Raw genomic sequence first — 25,991 nt, 5'->3', positions numbered from 1 at the left:
TTTCATCACGTCAAATGTCAACTCAGTAAACAATTCAGGAGACAGTAGATCAACCAACATGGTTTTGTTTTAATTCATTTTTTTACTAAAAGTTTAAAAGTTAATAACTCTCGAACACATTGTCAAATCTAAAATATTTTTTTATTCCGCCGTACTCCAAATACTTTTTTTCTCACTCCTTCATATTTTCAAATTTCTATGTCTTATAGATTTTGACGATAAATTAAACGTTAAAAAAATTAAATAAATAAAAAAAAACTTGCAAAAAGCATTTAAAATTGCAATTACTTTCAAACAAAATAGGAATTTTGGATGAAAAAAAAAAAAAAAACTATGTTAAATGGCTAGCTTAGTTGACTCGAAATTCCTGTTAACTCACAGAGGCATTCAAAATTTCGTCCTTAGACAGATTCGCGACCCATCAAATCAGAAAAATTAGTGTTAGAGTCCGATTCATATACTAAACCAATGTAAAAAGTAGTTAGCAGAAATTGTTACAAACTGCTATTTTTTTTTTTTTTTTGTATCATACTACTGACTACACTACTCTTTTAAAAAAAGTAGCACTCTACACTACCAACTAAGATAAAGTAGCGACTATAAAAGTTTCACTACTTGTAATGCGCTACTTCAAACCACTGGTTTAAAACATCCAGCCCCTGCACCAGGAACTAACTATCCATGTCTCTTGGTGTGTGAAACATAAGAGTTATGTTTTACAACACCACTTCAATGTAAAGTAGTTGGCCCCATTTTTAGTGTTACACTAACATTACTAACGCATACACTAACATTTTTTACAGAGTACAAATCTAAACTAAAATGTGTAAGTATCCAACGAACGAAAGTGTAAATCGTAATTTTTATAGTAATACTAGCTGACCCGGCAAACGTTGTTTTGCCATATGATTTATTTCTAGAGTATGAAAATATATCTTATTTATTGTAAGTGTGTGCGTATGTGGTATGTGAGTGGGGCGCTGTGAACGATGACGGAAGGTGAAAATAACAACACACCAAATAATAATTTTTTAAATTTATTGTAACTTTTTTTTATAAATTATATATACAACTAATTCTGAAAATATTAGTAAACAATATTAATCTCTTAGTGCAATGGAGTGTACAATATTTTTTGTCATTCCGTCTTTTGCTAACACAAATAAACTGGATGGTTTACCCACTCGAGAGCATGCCACGTATAATTGTCCGTGTGAAAAACATGGTGTGCTCAAATCTAAGCCACAAACAGACATTGTTTGGCCTTGAGATTTATTAATAGTCATTGCAAATGCCAATCTAATGGGGAATTGAATGCGTTTAAATTGAATTGGCACATCTGTGGGTATAATAGGGATTCGTGGAAGTAATACACTTTCACCCCGGAATTTTCCATTTAAAATAATGACTTCGATAACGTTGTTCATTAATTTTTTAACGACCAATCGCGTGCCGTTGCACAGCTGTGGTGGGTTCAAATTACGAAGCAAAATAACAGGAGATCCAACTTTAAGTACTAAATTATGCGGTGGCATGCCTGGTAAATCCAATGAATTTAAAAACTCTGTTGGAAAATATGCAGCTTCCATAGGATCGCAAACTGCATCAACGGATTTGTATGTCACCATGTTACCTGGCAATAACTGTTGTATTTTCAGATTCAATTCGTTGACGTCCACATTTTTTGCTGCTAAAATCGCCCTTTCTGCAAGCCACTCATGATTAATGTATTGCGTGTGTAAATCGGGAAATATAAGGTTAATGAGAGCATCTTTTGAATCAATGATTGTGCAGAAATCCTCCGGTAATTTTATGCATCCTGTCTCATCCTTGGTAACTTTTCCATCACCGATATCTAGCAATTGTTTTGAGAATGTTTCAGCAGATGGATCCTGAAGCATTTGGACTCGCATATTTACTGTTAGTTGAACTTTTTCAACATTATACCACAGTGGAGATGATTTCAAGCAAGCATTGATCTCATCAGCGTACGTTGAACGCGGAATGACGGGAAGTGTTTGCCTGAAATCACCTGAAAGGAGTAGCAGAGTGCCGCCAAATAATTTGTCATTGTTCTTTATATCTTTCAATGTCCTATTCAACGCCTCAAGCGAATGTTTGTGTGCCATTGTGCATTCATCCCAGATGATAATTTTACAGTGTTTCAACACTGTGGCCATAGACGATTGCTTTTTTATGCTGCACGCTGCGTCCGGGTTGTTTTGAATATTTAGTGGCAGCTTAAATACTGAATGAGCTGTTCTGCCTCCATCCAATAAAGTTGCCGCAATGCCAGATGATGCAACGGCCAACGCGATGCCATTATTTGATCGTATTTCAGCGAGAATTAGCGAAATAATAAATGTTTTGCCAGTTCCACCTGGTGCTTCCAAAAAAAAAACCCACCTTGACCTGCCGAAACTGCGAGCATAATGCGGTCATATATGTTCCTTTGTTCCTCATTCATCAGTGGAACATTGCGAGTCACAATAGCTGCCATTTCTACTGTATTGTAATGAAGTTCACGATTCATGTCATTGTTTAAAAAATCAGATGCACTTCGATTTGGCGAAAGCATACCGAAATGACTGAGAGGCAAGTTGGCAATAGTAATGCAAAGATCCTCAATAGCAATCAGTGCTTCATTGTACATAGCATCGCTGAATGCTATCGTTAGATCGTTACAACGTGTGCGATGGTGATACAGTATATCATCAGTCATCGAATCTTTGTGATTATCCCATAAAGTTTCTATTCTGCCCGGGAAACATGTAGTTAATACTATAGCGAATAGTACACGAATTTGCTTAGCAGTACAGTTCAATGCTGCTTCAGCAAGCATACATTCCCACTGGTTGTCATCTTCCAGCAAGCCGAGTGCAAGGCATGCATCTTTATACGTTGGATGCTGATGCCCATCGACTTTACGTATATCGCGAAATGACAATGAGCCGGTGACATTAACCAACAACAGTCGAAGATAAAAGCACTCAGTCTGCCTTGGATTGACTGTAAATACTCTCCCCAAGGCGTTTGATTTGAATAAACCGGGACATGCTTCAACCGGTGTGCCTTGCTTGCGGGGTATCCATTTTTTTGTTTGAGACCATATGAAATAGTGTGGTACTTCTGAGTAAAGTAATGTCCGTGCAAAAGCATGAGCACGATTACACAATTCAAAAAATTCGGTGAGTGTNATCCATTTTTTTGTTTGAGACCATATGAAATAGTGTGGTACTTCTGAGTAAAGTAATGTCCGTGCAAAAGCACCAAAAGCATGAGCACGATTACACAATTCAAAAAATTCGGTGAGTGTAGTTCTTGGTGGATTTATAGCTCTGTCAATCGCTGTCTCGTTCGTGAAATATACGCGCTGACCGTTTTCAAGATGAACGGCTAAATGACTAACGGTAGGATCATGAATAGGGAATCCAAAGTTGCGACAAACAGCTTCATTGGAGCTGATGTACCGGCCAATTTGGTAAAGCGTTATTTCGTCGTTGTTATTCACTGGAAAAGCGGTCACATTGGTATTTTCAACTCGAAATACTGCCTTTATTCACATACTTGCAAATATATTTGATTCTCTTCTTTTAAGGGCGAGCATAAGTATTAGAGTTTAAAGTGAATTGTTGCAACGTGCGTGAATATTACTTTTTGATTTATCAGGTTTCTATGTCTAGTTTGGATTGGAATATGATTAAATAAAGATATATTTAAAATATACGTTAAATCTGTCCAAAAAATGAAAAAAAAATTAGTTATAAACCTATTCTCATACCTACTCAATATACATATAAAATTTCATCAAAATCGATCCAGCCGTTTAGGAGGAGTTTAACCACTAAAACTGTGACAAGAGATTTTTATATATATAGATTTATTCAATTAGATCAATTAATTTAGATAGTTAAATAAACAAACCTCATTTAATGAAATATACAGTACATGGCAAAAAGTTCCGGATCAAATCACAGTATAAAGTACCGGCGTATCAACCATAAAATCCATATATACCGCAAAATTTTACAGCGTTATTTTTACAGTAATATTTATTCATTAGCTTAATTAATTTAGATGCATAAATGGGCAAACCTTATTTAATGAATGTTACAGTATACATCTAATTTTACAGTAAAATTTTACACCATAATTTTTTCAGTAATATTTATTTAATTAGATCAATTAACCTAGTACATAAATTGGAAAATCTTATTTGATTAGAATACCTGTAAAAAATTCCGTATCAAATTACGTTAAGTACCGGCACTTTCGGTGCATCATCCGTAAAATCCATTTTCACCGTAAAATTTTATACCTTAATTTATATAGTAATATTTATTTAATTAGAGTGATTCCGCCATTTTACGGTAACTATTACTGTAAAAATTAGTTTTTATCAGATATTTTTATTCCGTAACATGCTCCGGTAAAAATCGAATTTACGGAAAAAAGTACCAGCAGATGAGTGCTGATACTTTTTACCGTTATTTGATCCGGAATTTTTTTACAGTGTAGACCTTTACTCGTTTTCTTTCATTTTAGTACATGGTAAAATATGGTATATGGTATATGCAGTTTGACGAGTTCGCTGTTGACTTATTAAGGCATCTAGAGGTCCTTCTCGGCACGTATATAACAAAAGTTCTGATGTTATGTATCTTATTTCGCTGAGTAAATTTGCAGTGAATGTAATTACTTTTTTCTTGTATTGGAGAAATAACCGTCCAGACGTTCAAGCCGTTTGTTGTCGTGCTTAGTAAATTGGGACAAAATTACCACCAAATAATTTCGTTAGAACTCATTAACATATGATATAGCACTCAAAGAATAGAATGCATGAAATTATGTTTATGTCGGGGTGATTTTCTGGGAGTACCGCCGTTCGACTTATAACGAAAAACCAGACTAAATCTCATTAAGCTTCAGACGTCTGGTTGCCACAATCAAATTCAGCAGAGAAAGCGTAATGCAACCGTCCATCTTTTATTATTCTTGGTGTCTTGTCTGGCACGACCCTGGTATCAAAAGGGTTGGAAAACATTTTTTTTTTTTAAAAAATAAGGTATCTGAATTTGTTATAAAAGAGCTGCAACGACCCTTTTATAGAAGGCGTAACTCGAAGGAGGTGATTTATCGCCAAATAATATATTTCCGAGTAGTGATTTCTTTAGTTTCCAATTCGGCAAAGTTCATCGAAAGCACTTGACTTAAGTTGAAATCAGTGAATCGCAGGAAACATTCTAAGACAAGATAGATTGAAATCAGTATGAACTCTTTCGCCATTTTGTTGTAGATCCTTTTTAATTTGTTTTTATGTAAATATTTCTATATTGTGCACACAAGAAGAATATGTTCCTTAACAGGATGCTAACCGCTGGAGAAACCTTTCATGGCAAATTCTCTTTCCTCAACATCGATAATTTAAAGTTTTAAGTTTTATTTTAATTTATAGCCGGTGATGAACAGCTGATCCAATTCTGAGTTTACGACCATCAATATTCAATTCTGTAGATTTGAAATTTTGAGCCAAACCCAGAAGACAAGGAAACTCTCCCGGAATGAAGTATTGGGACAAACTGGCATTAAAGGAGGACTTTGCTTGATAAAACTAATCCGCATTCGCGTTACATGGAGAGAAAAAAACTCCCATGGTTATCCCGACGGGAAGGGGATTCTAAACAATGATTCACCTGTCACTCATGATATTCTAAGTCAACACGTGCGAGCCGGGAGCTGAATTCGTATCAACCAACCACCGCTAGGATTCAAATCTGAGTCGCCTCGCTCTATCCCCTGAGCCACTGCGGCTCAGAATTTAAATTTTGAAAATAGTTCAGTTAAACCTAGAACAAAACCATGAAGTATCAAATGCTTAAAAAAAAAGTTTTAAAATGCAAACAAATTATGGCTGGATTACGCATTGGGAAAATAATCCTACAATAATTTGTTTGCATTTTCACCATTTTGAAAACATTTTTTCTGCATTTGAAACTGAGTATTTTCCCTTTCAGCATTTTCCCTGAATTCACTTTTTTTCTAAACTTTAAAATTTAAACTCTCTAGTATAATAATATAAACTTTAAAACGTTTTTTCAGCATTTGAAACTGTATTTTCCTTTCAGCATTTTCCCTGAATTCACTTTTTTTCTAAACTTTAAAATAACAATGAGGAATAAATTGAATTTGTCATGAAATTTTCTTCAGCGTTATTAATTCCTCTTAAAATGTTAGCTAAAACTCATATCATGCACACTTTTAGATGTCAATTCGTTAGAACAGTTTTGAACTATGGTGAAATTAAAAATTACCTGCAATCTTAATGAAGTGCAGAGAAGACCATAATATTGTGCTTCTTAAACCTGATTACATGATACTATGGTTCAGTTTGAAAGGAAACATAATTCAATTTATACTTCATTAAGGTTGCTGAAAATATTCCCCTTGTTATTGCTCAAGGCACCGCTATCATCATTTATAATTGTTTTTCATTGTTTAACCGATTTTTCTAAATCTTATATTAAAAAAAAGATGCCTCATGTTGGCGAGTATAATCCGTTACAAATTTAAGAGAACTTTTTCTCAAAGCAGTGTTTTCAGTAACTGCATGACATCGTGTCGTTTGAATGTAGTTCGATGATGTTTGTCTGCAATCGCTGAGGTTCTTTATTGACTTCAGAGCGCGAACCTACTATAGTTTGTCTTAAGTAAGAACTCCCCTAGCCATTCACCAGGACCAGTAGCGTTGACTATGGTAATGAGGCATAACTATTTCAAATATTTAGGGCAGGTTTTGACTCGGTTCAGCGATAGAAAGGGGATGTTTTTCTTCGGTCTATTGTGTTAGCCCCAGAGTGAAGAAAAACTATCCTCCCTGAAATGTGCTATTCTTGTTTCCTTTGCTGCAGATGGCCTCAGACTTTGTGGCTGGGAGAGTTCTTACCATAGACAAACTATACCCTCTAAGTCGCTGTATATAAAGAAACCATCATTTCTTGGCCACATTGGTATTGATAAATTTTCAGATTTTCATCCTATTTCATTAAAATTTTAAAAGCATGTCCATGCAAGAGTTCTATGAACACTGCTCCAAAAAAACAAATGAATAAATAAATTAAATTGAGCGTTTTGATTTATAATTGAAATTTCACCCAATAACACTTATTCTTAATGGTTCTGAGGGCTTAACGTAATTATTAAACTAATTAATTAATTAATGCAGCCAAGAAGCAGCTAATGAAGCTAACTTGATAATGTAGACGATATTTCAAATTACAAAATCAGACACAAAAACGTACTTTCTCTGGATAAACATACCGCAGATTTGGATTCCTAACTCTCAAAATATTGGAGTAGCCGCAATCTGGAAAATATGGTCCCAATAGTTTAGTCAGGAGAACTGTCCAAAGTTTGGATCCATTAATGTTAATTTCGCTTTTTGTGTATTTCACCATATCCCGAGAACTTAAAGCGAATCGCAAAATTTTTGAGCACAGTTATAAAATTGATTTATCCGAAGAAAATTCAGAGCAAAAATGATTTTTAGTAATTACTTAATATTTAATTTAATAAATGTCGAAAAATTTTGAATTGTAGAGTACACGCATTTTTACATATTTTTAAGAAATGTAATTTTATATGGAAAAAATAAAAATTCTGCGAAAATACTTTTTATCTCTAATTTAATAACCTATAATATCGTTTGCGATAAATAACTCATATCTAAGGTTAGTTTCTAAAACTATTAAGATTGTGTCTCGAAAGTGAAAATCCGATCTTTAGATCGAAAGTTATTCTGTATTTTTCCCTGCACTATGCAACGGTAGCTACATCAGGAGAGTCATATAGTGGACATAGTTATTTTTATTGCGTTAATCATTTTCGATTATAGTTTTTTTTTTAAACCTTACAAAAGTTCTTTATCGTTCTACCACCATTTTGCTAAAAATGATATTTATACATAACTTTTTAATAAATCGGATGAAATTGAAGATATTTATCGAGCTTTATTTTTCATAAGAACAGAAATTTAAAATAAAAAATGGATGAAATTTAAATTGCAAAATTTATCGAATCGAGTTTTCCTCCAGTTTAAAAAAATTTTTTAAAAATAAATTAAAAGACGTTTATAAGATTACTTATTATAATACAACGATAATTTCAAAATTGAGTTAAGCAAGCATGTCTCTTAGAGGTAATGCGAATGCAATTTCTATACTTTAATATTACAGAACAATAACTTATATAAATTCTTCCATAATGAGGGATTAGGAGAGGCATAAAATATTCTAACAGGTCTATAACACGAAAACCTTAAAAGAAACAATTACTCTAAACCTTAAACTTAATGCTTTTCTAATAAAAATTCTCAGCAACGATTTATTATAAACGGTATCATAATAATTTTGTACGTGGGAAAATAAGACAGTATTTTATTTATCACTTATTACTGTTGTTTACTTTTTGACATTTGCTTCATAACACATCAATGAGCATTTGATATGAGTGTTCAATAAATTTATAAATTATTTTCAAACAAAAGATTTTTTAAGTTAATTCTTAGAGGTAAAACAAAAAATAGTTAGAAATATTGCTGTCTACAAAAAGAGACAACAATTCGTCGAAGCTGTCTGTTAGTCTGATTTAAGTGGTTATTTTTGTCCCTGTGATTTCCGCCGGCGCGAATAAGCATTTAAAAAGAAAATTCTAGTTTTCTTTTTATATAGCTAAATCCTCTTTTATTTATTCAAGAATATTATTCCCTATGGTTTAATACTTTCGTTTTGTCAGTCTCTCTTGGGCGTTGGAATTAATTTCTTTTTTATGGCAACACGGTCGTGATCGAGCTTCATTGTTTATCGTCTGACAGATGGTGATGCAGCTGCGATTGTCTTAAAACTGAATAAAAATATTCATTTTTTATTCCTATTCTTAATTAAAGAAAACAACAAAAAAACTTGTGTTTATTTTCATTGTCGGTCATTGATTCCAAATCGTCGTTGCATTGTTCGGTATTTTTTGAAAAAAATTTGATTTTACTTTATTTAGAAATGACATTGACAGAATATAATAAAATGATGAATTTAATGCTTTGTAAATGAAGATAAAATCGTGATTTTAATAATTAAATGTATAATGAAGGACAACTTTAAGTGCATTCAGAGTATAAATCGTAATTCATGAAATTGAACTATTGAAAATAATGAATCGTGATATTATATAAAAATAAAAATTATAAATAAATAGATATTTAATTAATTTTTGTAAAATTTGAAACTAGCCATTTAAGAATAGTATTTATATTAGTACTTAATAGTACTTATAATAGTTTTTAAATGTTATGTCAACGCTACCACTATAAACATTATAGAAATATATAACTTCCGGGTTAGTAACTATTAAGTTATAATTCCACTATATTTTAAGCATTACACTAAGAAAAAAAGTATGGTCTAAGAAAAGAGAAAAAATATGCTACACTAAGAAAAAAGTATGCTTCAAGAATATGGTGAAATGAGCCGTTTTTTTGGTGCTATGTGAACACCAAAAAGAGTCGGTAATTTGTACCGAAACGCATTGTTAATGATTTTGGTAAAATTAACAACAAAATATGGTTTTACAATACGTGATAAAACTTGGTAAATACGGTAAAAATTGGTAATTTTATCATGATACCTTAAAACAGCTGTTACCCCTTTTTTTCGGCTGCAGAGCCCAAAAGACTGACCTTCTTTTGGCGGAACCCCTAGATTTAATGAATAAATTTTAGCAATCGTTAACACATAAATTAACGGAAAACTTTTAATTATTTTAAAATTATGTTATAATTTGATTATTTATTAATTATTTTGAAAATATCTATTGAATGAATAAAGAAGGACACTTCTTTATCATATCGTTTTATCAATATTAGTCTTAAAATAAGATTTTACGACAGACAGTTGAATCACAGGTTTAGAAAGGCATCTAGTCTGACTTGATGATCTTAATTAATCCTAATTTGATTTTAATACATGCATGAACTGAAAATGAATGAGCTAAAGTATCGTTTTCAGTAAAATAAAAACGAAAAAGGAAGAAAATAACGTTGAAATGGTTATCAGAAAAACTTCCTTTCATTGTTGAATTTGGTTGTTTTTAGACGATGCAGAACACTAATAGAATTTTTCGAAAATGCATGCACTTGGTAAATTTTCGTTCGCCAATATAAAGTAACTGAAAAGTAAACCTAGAGTAGACCATGATGCTTATATTGCTGGAAATGTTTTTTTCAAAATATCAAACAAATTATTGTATTCTGCTAGAAAATTCCTTGGAAAAAATGGTTAAGTAATAATTTAACTATTTTCTACGGTTTTGAAACCATGCTAGTTATAAATGGTTAAAAAAACGTTTAGTTTCATATCCGTGGTTCATTAACCATACTACTTGTAAACGCTTTCAAAACCGTAAAGGTAAAATATGTTCTTTACGTAAACTTTACCGTTAGTTGGATGGACAGACTGCTGGCGGTTATTTTGCTGTAGTTTTTGAATGCTAACACTGTAGGATTACTGACACTGCAAGATTATAACGCAGTGGGGACTGCAATAAAGTGGTTTGCATTTTGATTTTTTAAAGAACATCTTTCAGCTTTTGAAACTTCATGGTTTAGTCTAAGTTTAACTTTTCTTTAAACTATAAAATACCAATGGCGGTGAATGCTTATAATAAACGAGTTCAGCTGTATTATCATTTAAGTTAAACGAATTTTCAAAATAAGTCATGAATTGTTATGAAATGAAATATTAAGAGGTATTTATAAAGAAATTATTATTTTTTTCTTATTAAATTTATAAACAATATTGTTTGAATGCTCTAAAATGAATTAAATATATCTTTTTTTAAAATTCAATTTCATTTCGATAAAGTAGAGTACATAATAACAAAGAAATTATTAAAGTATTATAATTTGCTGTTCTTAAACAAGTGCGAAGATAAGGTCGACATCTATTCAAACCTTAATTTTAAACAAAGCATTATTCTAAACAAAAATGGATGAAAAATTAAAGCATTCACGTTTATCTAAGATTCATTACTACTACACTTTTTTAATTTGTATACTTTAATTATCTTTTCTTATAAGTTACACGCAAAAATTACTTTTATACGTTGATTATAATTTCTTTCTTCGTTTAATTTTTACTTAAGATTTTAAAAAAATGTATATAAAACACTTCAAGCGAAAAAGGAAAAAAAATATGAAATCTTTGAAGCGTCAATACCTCAAAACAAACAAATTGAGATAAATTCTAAGAATAATCTTGATTGTTTTTGAAATTAAATACAAAAAAAAAAAAAGTGTTATCAGTAAGCGATAGATCTTTAAAAAACACTGATGTTGCTTGCCATTACTTTCAAGGACAAAAGATAAAAGTTCGTAAAAGTGTTCGAAAAATTTAATGAAAGTGTGAAATATGGAAAATTTTGAATATGCCTTTAAGATGACATATAGGTCTTATTCATTCAATTCAATGCATGCATTTGTAATCTTCGTCAACTACCTAAAGTTGCTGAATAGACAATTTCGTTTTTTAATATTTGATAGTCAAGAAGAAAGTGATTTTTCAGTAATTTTAAGAAATAAACACTTTATTATGAATCTATTAATACTAAAATTTGCAATTCATATTGCATTTACTAGGGGATTTTGTTTGCTGCCGTTCTCGGGGCAGTTGCCCCGGGCCACCACATCAGAGGGAGCCCCCAAATGGAATAGAAAATTTATTTTACATTTAATCCCTCTTTAATGAACGTTTTTTTTAAACAAAATATCACTACACTGTAAAATCCGTCAGTTTCATATCAGCTTCTTAATTAATCTATCTTGTGAACACAATCTATATTTCGTAAATGGTGGCTTTCTAGGGCGGAATTCGGCTAAATTTTCACAATTACGATGGATAAATTTGGCCAATCGAAATCCTGTTTTTTTTACTGATCGCAAAATGCGATATGTTTACAAAAACACAGACGTTGAGTGTCTTAATTGAGCCATCAGAATTGCGAAATTTTAGCTTTATTTCGCTCTAATGTCAGCGAGGATATGATATTTTCGCAGCTAGATAACAAAGTTAACAATCAGAAAACTGCAATCGGCATGATGGACATATAATTGACAGGAAATCAATAAAATGGGCAGAGCGACATTTCGTCTGCCGTTGGAGGGGGGAGGGACTTTATAGCTATTTTAGGTTCCAGTAAATTTTCTTTTATTTATGAAGAGGTGAAAAATTTAAATACCTCCATAAAGTTCGGTTCTTCATTACTGAAGCAGAGGGGCTGCCCCGAAGAAGTTTTTGCCCCGGGCCCTAATTAGGCTAAGTCGGGCCCTGTGTACCTCCATTTCCCACGTCTAAATATTCCCCTCATGATTCTATGAAGTGAACATAAGTAATTTTCCTAAGTAGGGGAGAGTGGGGTCAATTGTAACAGGGTACGATTGTAACAGAGCAAAAATTTCGAGTGTCGGGTTCTAGATTTGGTTCCTAGGTGGCGCACAAGGTGTATTTAATAAATCTACATGTACACCCCTGCTGGCAACCATTTTTATGTACTTTTGAAAGAGTTACATCACAAAAGATATTTTCACGCTACGTAAGTACTTTTTTTGGTATTAGAATATTATATTGTAACAAAGTAATTTTGTTTAAACAAATAAAAATTATTAACCGAATATGTAAGTGGACACCTTAATTAACATTTCAAAAAAAAAAAAGATTAGTTTTGCTAATTAACTAGCATTGTTTTTAACAAATGAAGCTGAAATGGCGTCTTGGGGACAATTGTAACAATAAGTAAAGGGACGATTGTAACAGCTGAAAATAAATAATCTTATGTTTACAAACCATTACTTAACTCTTTAAGAACCACCAATAGTTTCCTATATCATTTATATTATGTTGCATGTGCATTATTTTATTTGTCACCTTTCACAGCATAAATTAAAATTTTTAACCCCTTAAAGTTAAAAGTTTAACCCTTTAGGTCTCTGCTCATTATTATTTTTACTCCTAAAATATCACTACTATTTTGATCAATAAAAAAATATATCACAACTATGATAATATGTATAATTAACTATGTTTTAGTTGAATTTATGAACTGTTACAATTGACCCCGTAAGTGGGGACAATTGTAACAAGTGCACGACTGTCAAAAATTGTTAATAACTAATATAATAACATTTAAAATAAGGTTTTTTTTTTTTCTAGTAGAGGATAGTCTACTTTACTCGTCTGTCGTACTTTCCTGATAACCACATGGATTTTTTGTTAGTTAAAAATAGTTAAGTAAAAAATGTTACAATTGACCCCACTCTCCCCTAATCATTTAAAATAATCTTTACAATTTGAAATATTGTTATATCAAATATGGGGAGTTCACAATCGTAATTTAATACTTTCGCCAACCAAACAGACATTCGTTGGTTCAAAATTAAAACGACACTTCTGAAAACATAATACGCTCTCCTCAAAAGTTGTGATTTGCAGAAGTGGCGTTTAAATTTTGAACCAGCGATATGTATTCAATGCAATTTCTGCATGCAAAACATTGTTTATGTATTTGATCGTAAGTTCTCAATCATTTAACGAATCACTTTAACAGAAATTTATAATACTATATTAATGTAATTTGTGGCCGGGATAGCCTGGTCGGCAGGGAGCTAGACCCATGTCCGAGAGTTCGTGGGTTCGAACCCCGCCTGCTCGAAGACTCCACGTGTAGTAAAGTGACTGATGCATATTAAATCTGTCGAGTCACAAAAGTCCTCCATGTTCCGATTACAAATCAATACCTCTGGGGGTACTTGATTGGAGATCGATCTTTTTCTGATTCAGATCAAAATTACGTTCTGTGGATGAATGAATGGATGTATGACTGGATCCGCCCTATAAACGGGTGTGACGTAATGCGTGGCAGAAGTCGAATTCTTGGTCATAGATGGCGCCACTGGAAAACCCGAACAATCGCACCCCCTCTGCCTAAAAAAACAGGCATACGTCAACAACAATGTAATTTGTGTAAAAAATAATAATTGTAAAACGGTTAACAAGATTAGACGCAGATTTAAATAACTTTATCTAAAAATATATAGTAGAATTACATCATAATAGTAATTAAAAAAGTCTCTTAATTTTAATCTTTTAATTTAGAAAACCATCAAAATCAAAACATAATAATAGCAGTACAAGTAAATACATTTAATTTAGGGTTGCAAAATTATTTATAGGAAAACAATTCGCGAACGCAACGACCTATAGGGGGCGTTGTTATTTGAGACGAATGACTCCTGGCAGAACAACACGATCAGCAATTGGACTGGAGATGTCTTCAGAGTGGCGTGGTAACGTTCCTTCTTTGTTGTGGCTTTTTAAATTTAAAAAAAAAATGTTTGATATTCTTTCCTATGCAAGAGAAAACAAAATGGAATATCTCTTTTTTAGAGAAGGAACATCCAAAACGCATCGGTAAAATATTTGTAAATAAACAGAAAAAAAAATTCTTCTTATCAGAGTTAAAACCTAATGCCTACGAAATAGCTCTACAAATTTTAATGATCTAATATTAAAAGTCAATTTAAACTTTTCACTCCATACTTTTTTGAATCATAGTACTTTACATTAAACTATGCAAAAAGTATACAGAAGCCCATAATGTTATATCACTTAATTTTGCAAAAAAAAAAAAAAAAAAAAAAAAAAAAAAAAAAAAAAAAAAAAAAAAAAAAAAAAAAAAAANAAAAAAATCAAAAAATGAAACAACAATGGGAAACTGTTAGACCATTATACTTTTATGTTATTCAGAGATTTTAAATAGTGCATGAAGTCATGAAAATATAAATGCAGTTTTTACATTTTAAATAACTAATAAAAGTATTGATGATTTATACGGATTTATATTATTTACTAAAAACATTCATAATGTATGTTATATAGAAACGAGATATCAACAAATTGCTTTATTTTAAAAAGATTTAATTATGAAAGACGACGAAATTTCAAAAAGATTTTAATAAATATGTGTGCATGGTTTTAAATTTTAAATGTTGCAATTTTATTAAATCAAAACTAATTTTCATAAAATTTGATACAGTTGCTTATACGTATGGTGTTTTTTGACTAGTTTGTTATAATGAAAACAACAACAAAAATTCACATGTGCATAAAAATAAAAACGCAGAGCTATAAAAACTTAAGTTAGAACAGAGGAACGTAAATATATGTAGCCCGTATTAAAAAGGCAGAATGGGGAAGGAAACGTAATAATTTATTGTATAATAACGTATCTCTTAATTTATGCATCCTAAGAAATAAGAGAAGAAAAAACGTGAAAAAACCTAAATTTGTCTGACTTGTCATCGGAAATGAGAACGTTAATGTTTAATGCAAAAAAGAAAATACGGCATTTAAGACAAAAATTACTTATTTTCCCAAAAATAGCGATTTGCTATGGCATCGATTAGAGTTTCTGTACGAAACACTACAGAACTCTATAAGTCACGCATTGGTATAAATTTTTAATTTGATTTACTCATAGTTGCTCTTTAAAAAAATGTCGTGCATTTGAACACCAAAAAATGACAACAACTATTTTAAGTATCGTTCCACTAAGTGGTGCAGTGAAATGGTCCACCTGATGCAGTGGTCTACCTGATGCAGTAGTCCACCTAGTGCATATGGAATGTTCTTTTACAGTACTTGGTGTAGCCGCCACCATATTTGCTATTAAGTAACACTGAGATTTATAATTACAGTAAGTTATGATACATATAAGAATCAGTAAAGTTATTTTATAGAGAGAATATAAAGTAAGAATCAGTTATTTAAGTTCCATACTTCAGAACACGAAATTAACTTTATGAAAAAAAAAGAGGGGAGGGGGGGGTGATTCTCAAGCATGACGTAACGATTTTTTTTTTTGCAAGTTTAATTTATTTTTATGCCCTTACCGCAGAACAGCAAGTAACAGGTACCGTTAACAGCTGATAAATTTCAAATGCATTCTGAGAATTAAAGAATTCGCTCATTAAACATTGTGGTTTTTTAAAACATTCTGATTTCAAAAGCCTTTAAAAAGAACTTGTTCGCATACAAAATATAATTAAGCAGGTATTTCATATATTTATTTATAAAACTTTCATTTTATTGTTAACGATTAGACATAATTTTTGAATTTTATAATACAAAAAGTAATATTTTAAATTATGCACTGATCATTACATTGAAAATCGGAGCCGCTGCAGCCTCAGCTTTTTGGTTGCTCAAATTTACGTTACATACTATTTAATTGCGTAAAAACTATTAAAATGCTTGGTATTACTAATAATTAAAAATAATGATGCACGCAAATGATACAAACTGCGATTTACTAGTCTGAATGGTGAATTTGGAAACTTTCACCTATTGATTTCAATTCCTCAACACTATCAAAACAGCAAAGAGTCATGATTATAAGTGATGTTTCAATTATTTGTAAATAAAACATTAATGTATTGTAAATGAAATTTTAAATCTGGACACAGCTCGAAATGAGTATTTAAGAAAATGGACGCTGCTCGAAATGAACGTTTACGAAAATGGACACAGCTCGAAATGAGTGTTTGCGAAAATGGATGCAGCTCAAAATGAGTGTTTACAAAAATGGACACAACTCGAAACTAGTGTTTACGAAAATGGATGCAGCTCGAAATGAGTGTTTACAAAAATGGACGCAGCTCGAAATGAGTGTTTACAGAAATGGACACAACTCGAAATGAGTGTTTACGAAAATAGACACAGATCGAAACGAGTGTTTACGAAAATGGACACAGTAAGGAAGTACATCTTTTCAGTTTTCAACAAAATTTGACGACCAACCAAGAATTACGCGTTTACGTTTCCTTTCTTACTTGAACACTAAACTTACACACTTACACTTACTTGAACACTCGTTTTGCTTTTTATAAGCAAAACGAGTGAAAGTCTCGGACTTCCGCGACGGGGTGGCAAGATATATAAGAATATAACAGGCCATGTCTTCGTATTTCGAACTCTAAACGATCTAATGAGTTTTAAAACTTTAAATTCCTGCAACGTAAATTTACAACCACTATTTTAAATTTTCTAGCGTCCATGGCAAACTTGTGAAAACAACTGTTAACTTTTAAAGTCTTTAAAAAACTAATTTGATAAAATGTACCTATTGATTTATGCGAATGTATTTGGAAACTTCAGTTTATTCCTTTAAAAAAAGCATTACAATTTAAAAGTAAAAGAAATTTGAGAAATAACGAAAGAAATTTGAAAAATGGAATCGAATGCTATGACCGTTTCCATAAATAGCTATGTTCATTTTCGTGAGCGCACATTTCGAGCTTTGTCCACTTTGACAAACTCGTATTTCGAAGCTGTGTCCATTTTCGTAAACACGCACTTTAAGCCGTTTTCGTTAACAATCATATCGAGCTGCCTCTATATTTTTTTAATCACCATTTATTGTTTTTTTCATTTTATTGAAGGATATAAATTTTCTTTCTTTTGCAAAACGGAGCGTATACTAATAATTGTGAACTATTTTAGATAAGTTTTAATTTTATAAAAAAAAAATGAAACAATTCTGAGATGAATAAATATTAACTTATAATTACTAATAAATTATAAAATATTAACTAAGAAATATTAACTATGATGAATAAAAATCAAAAAAGAAGAAAAATGTTACGAAAATATGGAGAATGAAGCGTCATAGTGTAATAAATAGTTTTTTTTAACCATATGTACAATGCGCCAAAAAAAAAACAAAAAAAAAAAAGAAAAAGAAAGAAAGAAAAAAAAGAAACGGATAGCTCTGAATAACTTTTGATCCAATGATCGGATCTTCATGTTCTAGGACTCCATCCTAATGGTTCGAGAGCGGGACCTAAAATATGCAAATTGATTTGTGTAGACGATATCTAAAGTTACGAAATCAGACAGAAAAACGTACTTTCTTTGAATAATCAAGCCTTTTTTCAACGGATTCTGATTTTTGACTCCAAAAACATAGGGGTTACCCGTTATCTGGGCAATATGGTCCCTACAGTTTGGTCAAGAGAGCTATCCTAAGCTTAGATCCCCTTGTCTGGTGGCTTTATTTTGTGCGCATTTTGCCGCATCTCGAAATTTTTTTTAACGAATTGAAAAATATTTTCACGCAATTATAAAATTCGTTTACTGATACGAAAAATAAATTTCAGTAAATATTTACTATTTTTTATTATTTTATTTAATATATTATTTTTTTATATTTTATCCTAGAACGTGAAGATCCGATCATTTGATCAAAAGTTATGCAGGATGGTCCTTTTTTTGGCGCTCTGCTCACCAATTTAAAATAAGTAACATCATTGCCATTTCAACAAAAATCGGCATCTCAAAAATATTTTCTGAGTTTAATAATGAATCACGCAGAAGAAGAAGAAAAAATCCTTAAAAGCTAATTTTTAAAATCTTGTGACCTCTGTTATGATTTCTGGGTCCAAAAATATCTTCATTTTTGTCTTATAACACAGTAATAAATCCTTGAGAAATTTTTTTTGTTTATCGTAGATAAAGATATAAATATGGTTTCTGTAATGGTTTATTTTAAGTATCACGGTCTTGATAATAAGAAACTTATCTAAAATATTATCAGCCTATCTATTATTACTCTATGGAACACATCTGTATAGGCACTTGACCTCCCACTATTTGATGGTATTTTATTTATGCACACTTTTTTTAAAAAAAGATAGCGCAAATCAATGATTTGCTAGATTATCACAGCTGTTAATTTTTTTTTCAGTGCTTGTGGCAGTTAAAATAAAGAAAAAAAAACGTTCCACTAATCTACTTATACTGAACGTGACATTTTAATATTGCATTCCTATATGAAGCAAAGTTAGGAAATTTTACTACTGCGGCCAGCGGTCAGTTGTTGCATTTTTAACTGTGGCCACTTTTTAAAAAAAGTCATTATGCTAAACGATTAAAAAAATTGCTGATATTATTAGTGTAAGGCAGGCATTTCTTCTAAAAGCATTTTTCAAACAAGGTAAACATTGCAAGATTCATTTCTGAATCAAAGAAATAAGCGTGATAATAAGCGTAAAATATTCATAACTATTTCATACTTATCAATAATAATAATAATAAAATGCACATGGGGTGCATTTTCAACAACAACAAAAATGGCGATTGACTGGCGATTTTTCTCATCGCCATTTATTAAATTTAGTCACCCTGCGAGTTTGTTTTACCGTAAAATCTATTTTCACCATAAAATTTTACAAAGCAAAACATCTGATGTACCGTAATATTTAATGCAAAATCAATGAACCACTGTAATTAAATAAATAGTACTGTAAAAGTTACTGTATAAAATTTTACACAAAATTTTTTTACGGTTTTACGAATGATGTACCCAAAGAGTATTATATACAGGGCCGGATTAACCTATAGGCACACTAGGCACGTGCCTAGGGCCTACGAAATTCAGGGGCCTACGAAAAACTTGGGAGAAAAAAATTTGTTGACAAAAATAATTTAGCTTTAAAAACAACAAGTGTATTTTGCACAAAATTATGAAGATACAAATAAAAATATAATATTTTTCGGTAATAAATTATTTTGCAGAATCTTATGATCTAATATATTACTTTCTTGCGATTTTTGGATTCAACGAAATCTTGTATTATGCTGTCGAATTCCAAACTACGCAAAATGTCGTATTCAATAGACATAAGTGCGAACGATGCCAAACGATCTTGATTCATTGTTGAACGCAAATAATTTTTATCAATTTTAACCTGGAGAAAGATCTTTCTCCTTCTGCGTTTGATCCAAGAATCGACAAATATATTCTTAATGCAATATGAACGTTAGGAAAAGTATTCACTAGTTTATCTTTAACATAGCTATCGATCGAACTAATCATAATGGTATTATCGATATCGACTGCAATATCGGCAGTATGTCGGTATTTCGATAAACAAATTTGTAAATTAAAATCCATATTAATAAAAATGTAAAAAAAAATATGCAAGAAAATTTTAGCATATATTTTGAAAAGAGGGGAGGAGGGGAAGGGAGGGCCCAAAAACGGGTATGCCTAGGGCCCACGAAAGGTATAATCCGGCTCTGATTATATACTGTAACTTTATCCGGAAGTGCACTTTATATTAATTAAATAAGATTTGCCTATTTATGTATCTATGAAATTAGTAAAAGTATAATAATAAGTAAAATAAGATAAAGGAATATCAAATACTATTAGTGTGGTTCCCTTCCCATAACCATCTGGAAGAGAGGCATAACCATCTTTCTAGATGGTTATGCCTTTCCCATTCTTTTCGCACTTCCTTTGGGATGATTGCCCTCGATCCAAACACGCATCGCTCCTTCGTTGAGTACTGATACATTTAAGTTTAGATTTGTACACTGTAAAAATTGTCAGTCTATGGTGAGATAGAGTTTACGGATGCTGCAATCAGGTTTTAGTACTTTTTAATGCAATTTGTTCCAGAATTTTTTTCAGATTAGATATCTATATAAAAGTAATTTTTTGTTAATCTTTAATTGTATAATAAACTCAAACATGGTTTATTCAAGGCACGTTTGAAATGCACTCATATTATAATTACAGATGAGACAGGTATAATTGATTATTTTATAATCTCCATATAGTTTGCGAATATTTAGAAAACATGGATGCAATCGCGTTTATGCTTGTGTCATTGTATGGTCACGTTGCATACGAACCATCTCGCAGTTTCCATTGTCCATGAAGACAATTAAGTATCAAGCTTCAGATAGAACAAGAAGCTTAAAGCCGTTTCCAGATTCAAAAAGAAATTTTTTTATTAATGTTTCGAATTGGGTATACTATAGCCTACGACACAGGTTGTGTTATTCCTACTAAATTTAACTAGTAAACAGCATTTTCTGCAAACCTGATTTTTAGCAACAAGTAAACATTAAATGAAGTGTGTTGTTATAAGTCGCTACTCGGCAGGTTGGAATTGTATTAGTCTAGTTCCTTTTGAAATAATTTATTTTGTTGTTTTATCAAAGTTTATGAATTTAGTAAACATATTTAGAACTCAGCTTATTAATTAAACTAAAAGGTAAATGTTATTCCTAGTAAAATTTTCGCAGTAGAAGTAGTTGTGTTTTTTTCAATTGAAATAGGTTACTTGCAAAGATACCTTTAAGACGTAAAATAAAATTTTTTTTTACATAACTTATTAACACAAAGCATTGAGACAACATTTTTCAAAATAAATAAACAAATAACTAAAATAACAAAAGAAGGAAGGAAAAGTTACCCCAGAAATTTTTATAAGCTTCTTATTTATTTTATTGATGAAAAATATAAAGCTTACTTAGGCGGAATTAGGTGAGTAAATATAGGGAAATTTTATTAGGTAGTGCTTTGAATTGAAATAAGTAACTTGGAAAGATGTTTTTAAAACTTAAAAAAAAAATCTATTAATTTTTCTTATATTATTTATTAACACAAACGATTGAGACAACATTTTTGAAAAAATAAATAAAGAAGGAAAAGTGAAACCAGAAATTCTTAGAAGTTTTATAGTTAATTGACGAATAGGAACCTTTTTGCAAAATTTAAATGGCTCTTTTTTTCACAAAGCAGCAAATTTAAAAATTAGTAGAAAACATCTAAAAACATTCATTTTTCAGAAAGCGATTCATCCTGTAAAAATTCATTTCAAATGCACATTAAAAATTTATTATTGATCATAAATGTTTTATAAAAAAAATATTGATAATTAAGGTTCCATAAAATATTATTGCTCATCAACTCTTTAAGAATTTAATAGCAAGCATATTTTTTAAATGGGTATTGTACTATTTTTTAAATGGTTTCGTACATTTTTAAATGGTATTGCCATGTTTTTTTAAATACTGACTGTTATAAATTAAATTTCTGTTATAAACTAATTAAAGTGATATACTGACTTCAAATTTCCATGTGATATTTTTGTCCTCTCAGAGTTCAATAATCTCTGCACGTGTCACAAAACTTTTTAAATAATAATAAACCAAAAACGACTGTTTATTTCTTCGTTCTAAATGACTGTCAATGTTTACGTCGTGTCTCACGAAAAATAAAAATAAACTGAAACTAGCAGCTGTTTTAAATATTTGAATCTGGTGAATCAATTAAATGCTAACCTCCTGCTATCGTCGTAGTTGATGCCACCCTTCGAAACGTTAAGTTTGTTTATTTAATATTTTTTTCCTTCTTTCTTTTCACTATGACTCTCCCATTAATGTCGTTTGGCAGCCAATGCTTCTCAGCTGTTGCCAGAAAAATTTATTTCGTATTCTCTTTTTGATAGATTGCGACGATTTAAACCATCTCCAACTGCTACGAGGATATATCTCAAATCAGGAAAGTAAATTTTTCACTTTCAAACAGTCTGGATTGGTGCCCGATTGAAGTAATACTACAATCGCTAAGCTAGATTAAATAAAATGTTTTATAGGCTATGTTTCTAGCAAAAAGATGGTATTTCGAATTTTTCTTTTTTGTTTCTCTCTCTCCTAGCTGAATTCTTTGAATTCTATCCGATTTCTCGATACATTAGATTATCTTATCTTTAGAAACCATTCAATGTAATAAACAATGTTTAGGAGAAAACTTTATTCTGATTGGAATGTGGTTTATCAACTAAATGTTAAATAGTTTTTCAATTAAACTATCAAATGCAGCAGGCATTTCGAGAATTCAACAACGTATATTTAACTTTTCCTCTTTAAAAAACTGAAACTGGTGATTTGTTTCAAATTAAATATCCAAATGAGGATCGGATATACTTTGTGTATCGATAAAGCAAAACAACGTAAACCAAAATTGTTAAGATTTTGAATAAATTTGACTTTCCTCTGTTGTAAACAAACTAAATTTCACCCACCTTATAAAGACCCTTTTATTTTATAACCGGCGTTGTGTGTGTGTGCGTGTGAACAGATGCCTTAATCCTCAGTTTGCGACAATCAATGCTCAACTCTGTAACAATGTAAGTTTGAACCCCACCCAGAAGACAAGGAAACTCCTGGATCACGCATTGACACAAACTAGCCTTCTTGGAGGGATTTTTTGATGGAAGTAACCCGCATATGCGGTACAAAAAGAAGAAGAACCACGAAAATCTTCCATAGTTAGCACAACGGCAAGGGAATTGTAAACCATGATCCATCTACCACTGAGGATATTGTATGTCAGCACTGTTGTCGGTGCGAGAGCAGAATTCGTATCGACAAGCCACCACTGGGATTCGAACTTGGGCTCGGACGATTCGTATCGACCAGTCACCACTGGGATTCGAACTTTGGTTCGGAGGATTCCTTGAGCCAACGCTTCTCTAAAAACCCTATTGCTGATATTAATAACTGGGACATTTATCAAACCTCTTGTCATTGTAGTTTTACACTTTACTTTATAACCAGCGTTGAATACCCCACCAATAAGCAGCTGTTAATTTTCACAAGAATTATCACAATTTTCACAAGCTGTTAATTTTCACTCAGAAGAGAAAGGAAATCGTTGATCAAGCAATTTGACAAACTAGCCTTCATGGAGGAGTTTTTAAAGGGCCCCGCAGTTGCCTTACGTATCGGAAAACCATTGAAACCTTCCACGGTTAGCTCGACGGCAAGGGGACTGTAACCTATGATCCGTCAATCTCTCAGGCTAATTTACGCCAGCACTGTTGTCTTGCGTATATTGAACAAAATAAATGTGTACTTAAACTGCGATTTAAAGAATATGAAAGATAAGTTTCATATTCCCAACATATTCCCTTTTGTAGCCCAACATAGTTGGAGTTCTTATCATAAGTTTGAGTTTGCTTTTACTAAAATTATTCAACATTGCTTTCCCTCTCTCGACCTAGACTTTAGGGAATCCTTCCATATTTCTCAAAATTCTGATAAATTAGTTTATGAATTTTCTTGCATCCTTTCTTTTTCCAACGTTTGGAAATATGCTCTAATTTCATTTTTACACCTTTCTCTCAAAGTGAAATTTTGACATATCGTATATACTTCCTTTACTGGTTTAACCATTATTTTTCTTATTTTACCTGTTTGTTTCGCTATTTTCTCCTATAATTTTGAGTTTAAACACTAAGGGAGTTCCTTGTTCATGGAAATGTTATGCAATTTTCATACCTGTTATCCATACACTTGAACCAATGGATAACACTGGGAAATAAGGTGTTTTGTTGCATTCTTAATTAATTCGAGTGTTTGGATTTCAAATCTGAAATTATTTTTACTCCTAAAGCTGCAGATTGTTTTTAAAATGACATTTTTCATCTTTTTTTTCGAAATATATAACTTTAAAAGCATTATATATAACCTGAGGTCGCGTAAAAGCTGTGACAAACTTCCGGGAGAATTTGGGCTCATAACCAGCATTAAAATGCCATAAAAACCCATGTCCGGAAAAGTCCGGCGTACGCTGCTAGGGTGCTTCCCTATTATTACCTGTTCAAAAGCACTTGAATAAAAAGTTCATAGGAACGTAGCGCCCCTAGTGGTGTATGACGACATTCCCGGGTATAAGTTTTTATGCCATTTTAATCCTTATGTGCCCTGACTCCCTTGAAAGATCGTCGTAGCATTCGCATGACACCCTATTATATATACTTGCACATTTTGATGAAAAATAAACTAAAAATGTTATTTAAGAAAAAAACTGTAGTTTAGCGAGAGAAGCTGATTGCAGATTTGAAATCAGCAATGAGAAAGTATCTAAGATCTGCTCAAAAAATCTCATGCAATAGAAAAAAAATTGGTTTCTCCATTGGTCTCGCAGTGAAACTGATAGTAAAGACACGGTTCCCAGTAGAACACCGAAGTCAAGCACACCATAGACTGCGGTCAATAAGCGGGTGGGTGAAGACTTTACTTTGATCAGCTTGTGTAGGGACCAAGAGTGCGCGGTATCGGTCTTCGTTAAACTGCTCTACCCTAAAGTGTTCGACTTCGTGCGCAGGTCGTCGGGATACCAAAGCAGGGGTGTCATCGCCTCTGCAGAGGATCAAAATTGCGATGGCATGTCTTCGGATCATCCTCAAGAATGTTTCCCAGACAGCCGCCAATAGCCCGTTGTGCAACTCTAGTTCGACATAAATAAAGTACCTACCAACCTCCATTTTTAGATCTATTTTTTCTTTATTCCCCGTTAATTTGATTTAGTCAATATTAATTTTGCTTAAAAAAAAGAAAATTTTTAAATGGTTTATCTGCTATTAAAAGTTTTATTTTGAAGTTTATTTTTAAAAAGTCTTCAATTTTGAAGGATTCGATTACCCGATGTTAAGGTGGAGTAACTCAATGAATGTTGCGTAGCAGTTCTCGCGTAACTTCTATGATAAACTATAAAATCTGGAAAAAAAAAATTTTAAAATTCCTTTGGATTCTCCATTTCTTCACAAATACATTGAAATAAATCATTAATTAGATTCAATAACTTACCCTTTAGCAGTTCGGTGACACAGTCACAAGTATATTCATTGAAAGAAATCTCGTAGAACTTTCTCGAGAAACTAGTTTATTGTATTGTAGGCTACTAATATTAGTCCTACTGTAATGCGAAACTCTAAAATCAAACACCATGGTTAACAACAAATTGAGTGTAAGATGAAAATTGACAGCACAGAGATTCGAATAACAGATGGCTTGTATCGAAATAAAATGAGGATATTCATTTTAAAACTATACCACACAACTACGGAAACATTACCTCGCGGTTTTACTCAAAAGTGACGCTTCAAATCATAGAAAACTCCAAAAAATATTTAAACAAATAAATAATAGTAAAAATGGTTTCGAGAATAGGAACTAAAAGTTAAATTTCTTAATTAAAACAAAATATTGGAATTTTTTTCCCGCGTGTGTGAGTTATTTGAAAGTTACTTC

General features: G+C 31.7%; 2 protein-coding genes across 2 annotated transcripts in view; one reads left to right on the top strand and one right to left on the bottom strand.

Moving 5' to 3' along the window:
- Nucleotides 1–25,991, top strand: part of LOC107449808 (general transcription and DNA repair factor IIH helicase subunit Xpd) — a 363,770-nt gene that overhangs the window by 20,619 nt on the left and 317,160 nt on the right. The gene's annotated exons all lie outside the window — the stretch shown is intronic.
- Nucleotides 1,101–2,129, bottom strand: LOC122270558 (ATP-dependent DNA helicase PIF1-like). Its single transcript, XM_043048315.2, has one exon. The coding sequence runs from the start codon at nucleotides 2,127–2,129 to the stop codon at nucleotides 1,101–1,103; it is 1,029 nt and encodes a 342-aa protein (XP_042904249.2).

This window comes from Parasteatoda tepidariorum, chromosome 3 (assembly GCF_043381705.1).
Source record: "Parasteatoda tepidariorum isolate YZ-2023 chromosome 3, CAS_Ptep_4.0, whole genome shotgun sequence".
Classification (NCBI taxonomy): domain Eukaryota; kingdom Metazoa; phylum Arthropoda; class Arachnida; order Araneae; family Theridiidae; genus Parasteatoda; species Parasteatoda tepidariorum.
This window is presented reverse-complemented; position numbering and strand designations above follow the sequence as displayed.

Excerpts from the sequence above, each read along its gene's own strand:
- LOC122270558 (XM_043048315.2), bottom strand. The coding sequence starts at position 2,129 with ATGGCACACAAACATTCGCTTGAGGCGTTGAATAGGACATTGAAAGAT.